Source organism: Rhea americana, unplaced genomic scaffold, assembly GCF_003343005.1.
Source record: "Rhea americana isolate MKP2758 unplaced genomic scaffold, rheAme1 scaffold_383, whole genome shotgun sequence".
Taxonomy (NCBI): domain Eukaryota; kingdom Metazoa; phylum Chordata; class Aves; order Rheiformes; family Rheidae; genus Rhea; species Rhea americana.
Window position 1 is genome coordinate 484850 of NW_028186516.1, and position 4878 is coordinate 489727.

General features: G+C 66.0%; 1 protein-coding gene across 1 annotated transcript; it reads left to right on the forward strand.

Annotated features, from left to right (window-relative positions):
• Positions 1-323: 323 nt before the first annotated feature.
• On the forward strand, positions 324-4860 carry RASSF2 (Ras association domain family member 2). Its single transcript, XM_085313388.1, has 10 exons — positions 324-667; positions 1381-1475; positions 1741-1816; positions 1927-2078; positions 2777-2993; positions 3083-3184; positions 3386-3437; positions 3566-3687; positions 3914-4011; positions 4352-4860. Exons 2-10 carry the CDS (start codon positions 1417-1419, stop codon positions 4419-4421), a joined length of 948 nt encoding a protein of 315 aa, XP_085169514.1. The 5' UTR covers positions 324-667; positions 1381-1416; the 3' UTR covers positions 4422-4860.
• The last annotated feature ends 18 nt before the right edge of the window (positions 4861-4878 follow it).

Here is a 4878-nt window from a genome sequence, read left to right on the forward strand (position 1 = left end):
CCCACCCCCCCGGGGGGAGCAGCCTGGCCCCGGCGCCCTGCCCTCCTCCGCGGCCCCTTCCCCGAGGGAGCGTCGTCCGCGGCTGCCGGACGGCAGGGCCTGGAAAACAACGGCGGCGGCGAGGACGGCGCTCGGGGCGCCTCCCTCGCGGGTACCCGGAGCCGCTTCTCCGGCCTCCCCGGGGCGCGGGATATTCCCAGAGTCCCCCGCGAGGCCGCCGGCCGCTCCGCGATTGCCTCGCGCACTGCCCGTCCACTGGTTTTTTTTCTTTTTAATTATTATAACTCATTAACAAATAAATAAAAATAAAAGAGAAGGCCGCGCCGAGCACGGTCGAGGCGCCGGCGAGCAGCCGCGAGCCGCCGGAAGGGGAGGAAGCGGGGCCGGCTCCGGCGGGGAAACTGAGGCAGGGCGGCCCCCGGCGCGGGACGGGTCCATCTGCCCCGCCGCTCCGGAGGGGACGTGCTGACGGAGCCCAAGGCCCAAGCAGGAAACGGCGCTCGCCGGATTTCCCGGCCCCGCGAGCGACTCGGCGGCTGCTGCTGCCGGTTCCGCCGCGGAGCCGAAACCTTTGCAGCCGGTTTTTAAAATTATTTTTTTCCCAGCCCCGTGTTGTTGCCGGCGGCGGCGGCGTTTCGGCTTCCCGGGGCCCGGTCGTCGCTTGGCGGTAGGTGCCCCGCGGCCGCCTTGCTTCCCCGTCGGCAGCTTCCTCTTCTGCTTTTGCCGGCGAAGCGCCGGCGCCGCAGCTCCCTGCCCGCCCCACCGCCGCRAGCCCGGCTTTCCCCTTGCAAACCCTCCGTTTCGAAGCGCGGAGCGGGCTTTTTCCTTCCTTTTTTTTTAAACTTTGTGCCGTACACTCGATATATTATTTATTGCCCCGCGGGGGATGTAGGGTTGCCGCTCCGGGAAGGTTTTAGCCGGCGGCGGCGGAGTCGCTCCCTTGCTCCGACACCGCTTTCAGCGAGGGCCTTGGGCACGGCGCTTAGCCGTGCCGGCGTCCTGCAGCACGGCGCTGCTTTTCCGGGGGGGGGGAGAAGCCGCGCTCCGCGCTTGCGGCTCTGCCCCTTCCCTGCCTCGGTTCGCCTCTCCCGGCGGGGGGAGCGGGGCAGGGTCGGCGCTCCGGCGGCGCGGCCGCTCGCCGGCGCGCGGGAGAAGTCGGTTATTTCGCCCGTGGGAGCGGTATCAAACGCGGGCGCTGGCACGCCGGCCGCCGGGGACGCAAACGCTCCCGTAAGCGTATCCGCGGCCGTATTAAAGTTTCAGCGCGTTCGCAGCGCTCCTCGCCTTATCCGATTTCCCCGGTGCCGGGGCGTTTTCCCGGCGGCGCCGGGGCGGCTGACGGCGGCCGTCCCGGCCTCTGCTCTCTTGCCGCGCCGGCAGGCAGCTGGGGGCTCCCCATGAGAGAGGCGCGCGAGGATGGATTACGGCAGCCGGGAATTCCTGGTCCCCTGCGGAAAGGACAAGTACATCTCCAAGTAAGATGCCGACGATACGGCAAGATATTTGATTGATAAATTAATTTTTTTGATATATATATATATAAGGACCATATCAAAAAGTGCTCCCAAGCTTTCGGATTGGGCAAAACGGGCTTTGCGCTTGACTGCGTTTTTGCTTGCAAAGTTGGCCGGAGGGAGGCCTCGGCTCCGGCGGGTCTCCTGCTCCGGAGAAGGGCCCGAGGGAGCGAGAGCCGCCGGAGCGGCCTCGCCGCAGCCTCGCTCCTCCCGTGCCGCCTCGCAGGAATGAGCTGCTCCTGCACCTCAAGACCTACAACCTCTACTACGAAGGGCAGAACTTGCAGCTGCGGCACCGGGAGGTGAGGAGCCGGCCGGGGCGGCGGGGCGGCCGCGCTCRCTTTCGAGCGGCTTCGGGCCGGCTAACCCGGCGCGCTCCCGGCGCGTGCCTTGGGGCCGCGCGCGCCCGCAGGAGGACGGCGAGTTCATCGTCGAGGGGCTGCTGAACATCTCGTGGGGCCTGCGGCGGCCCATCCGCCTGCAGATGCAGGACGACAACCAGCGCCTGCGCCCGCCGCCCTCCTCTTCCTCCTGGCACTCGGGCTGCAACCTGGGCGCCCGCGGGTGAGCACCCCCGTCCCCCCCCCTAGAATTTATTTTATTTATTATTATTATTTTTTTTTAATGAAAAGAAATGAAAAACCAGCCCCGGCCGCCGCGGCTCCGAATCCACGCGCTTCCCCTTCGGAAGCCACCGGCGCGGCCGCGATTCCCGCGCGCTGACGGCGTCTTATCCGGGTCACGGACGCGGAGGCTGCAGCGACCGGCACGGGTGAGAGGCAGCGATGCCGGGGTCTGGGGGGGGGGAAGGACATTAAAACCGGACGAGCGGCTCGTTTGCAACGCTCTGGATCCCGGCCGGTTTTCACGCTGCGTTAAAGGGGGGGCGGATAAAAAAACCGAGCTAAATGCCGAGAGAGCGAGTGCGGCGCCGAGGTCCCGAGGAGCGGAGGCTTCACGCAGGTAGCTGCCTGGATTTAGGGCGTGATTAAGAACTAACGACCCGCTTAAACCGGCGGCTGCGGCAGCTCGAACGGGTGGTTTCAATCTGCGCGGGGTAAAAAGGSGGGGAAGTTCGTCGGTCTCCGTTTCTGAGCTCGAGTCCCGTGTTGGCGCCGGCAGCGGCTATTCTGCGTCGCCAGCAGCTGTAGCTCTTCTGCAGCGGCGGCTCTTCTGCATCGCTGCCGGCGGCTCTTCTGCACCACGCTTGGGGGGGAAATGGGGGTCTCGGAGGCGCCGCGGGGTTTGCCGCCGCCCCAAAGCGGAGCGACGAGGCCGTGGGCGCCCCGGGCGGCGCCGAGCTCGGCATCGGGACCTCTCGCAGGCGCCGGCGAGGGCAGAGCGGAGGAGCAGCCGCAGCTGATGCGCACGCGGAGCGACGTGGGCGTGCGGCGGCGGGGCAGCGGGCGGGCGCCCGGCGAGCGGCGGCGCCTCCAGCGTCACCGCTTCTCCATCAACGGGCACTTCTACAACCACAAGGTGGGACGGCGGCGGGGTGGCGGGGGGTGGCGGCGGCGGGGGGGGGCCGGGGCGCTCCCGAGCCGCGACGCGCCGCTCTCGGCCCGCAGACGTCCGTGTTCACGCCGGCGTACGGCTCCGTCACCAACGTGCGGATCAACAGCACCATGACGGCGCCGCAGGTGCTCAAGCTGCTGCTCAACAAGTTCAAGGCAAGCGGGACCTCGGCTCCGCRCAGGACGGGGAAGCGGCGGGGCGGGCGGCAGATTCGGGCTTTTTATTATTATTATTACTTTGGGGGGGTTCTTTTTATTTTTCGGGGGGAGGTTTTCTTGGTTTGGGTTTTTTTCCCCCCCCCTTCCTCCGTCGTCGGTCAAGAAACCCGGCATCGCGCCGCCCGCCTCTCCACCCAGATCGAAAACTCGGCGGAGGAGTTCGCGCTCTACGTCGTCCACACCAGCGGCGGTAAGCGGCCGAGCGCGGCGCGGCACGGCATTGGCGGGGGGGGCGGTTTGCTTTGCCGGCCGGATAAAAGCCCTTCGCGCTCCGGAAGCCGMCCCCCCTCGCCGCCTCTCCCCTGCTTCGCCTTGCAGAGAAGCAGAAGCTGCGGGCCACGGATTACCCGCTCATCGCCCGCGTCCTGCAGGGCCCCTGCGAGCAGGTCTCCAAGGTCTTCCTCATGGAGAAGGACCAGGTGGAAGAAGTCACCTACGACGTGAGTTTGCTGCCGGCGGCGTTTTGGGGTGGGGGGTGGGCGGCAGCATGAGACCCTCCCGTCGCCATTCATCCTTGGCCAGAATTGATTTAAAAAAATATATATATATATATATATTTATATTTATAATCCCCCCCCAGCTGGGGAAAACGCTCACCTCCGAGCGAGGTTTTCCGTAAGCGGGTTTCGCACCGCTCTGTGCTTCTTCCTCCCCCCGCCGTCGCAGGTGGCTCAGTACATCAAATTCGAAATGCCCGTCCTCAAAAGCTTCATCCAGAAGCTGCAGGAGGAGGAAGACCGCGAAGTGAAGAAGCTCATGCGCAGGTAGGTAGGTGCCCTGCCCTGCCGGCAGCCGCCGGCCACGGCGGTGCCGGGTGCCCGGGCTGAGAGTTCTTTCGGTGGAAAAAACACGTTTGCAAAGGGAAAAACACGTTTGCAAGGGAAAAACACGTTTGCAAGGGAAAAACACGTTTGCAAGGGAAAAACATGTTTGCAAGGGAAAAGAGTTTTGCAAAAGTTTGCGAAATCGCTGCGCTGGAGCATCCTCCCTGCGGACGCGGGGCGACAGCCCGGACTCGCCGGGGCCGGCGCGTGCCGGCGGCGCGGCACGCAGAGCGCTTCCCACGGGCCGCGGCTCGCTTTTTTTCCCCCCTTTCTCCCGCAGATACTCCGTCCTCCGCCTGATGATCGAGCAGAGGCTGGAAGAGATTTCCGAAGGGCCGGCRACGATGTGAAGCCGGCGGCAGCGGCGCCCCGGCTCCCTTCCCAAGTTTGCGCCGAGGCCGTACTGCAGCGACCGCGTCTGAGCCGACCCCACCTCCCCGACCCCCTCCGCGTCCCCCTCCGCTCCCGCCGGAAAAGCTGCCGCCCCGGAGCGACGTCCGAGCCCCTGCGCGCCAGGGCGGCACGCGGGAAACTCCAAGGAAAAAGCCGCCGGGACGCCGGAGCGGGCACGGGTGCTTTACCCCCCGGCCACGGCAAAGGCTCTGCCCCGCAGCCGTGATTCCTGATCCGTTCCCGGTCGGAGCATCCTTGGCGCCTTCCCGCCCGGCGAACGCTGCTCTGCTTTCCGCGGCCGGGGCCGCGTTCGGCAAAATATTCCCGCGCGCGGCTGCCGGAGGGAGCCGTGCCCGGCCGCCGCGCGAGGGTGGCAAAATAGCACAAATAACCTCCTTTTTTTTTTTTTTTTTT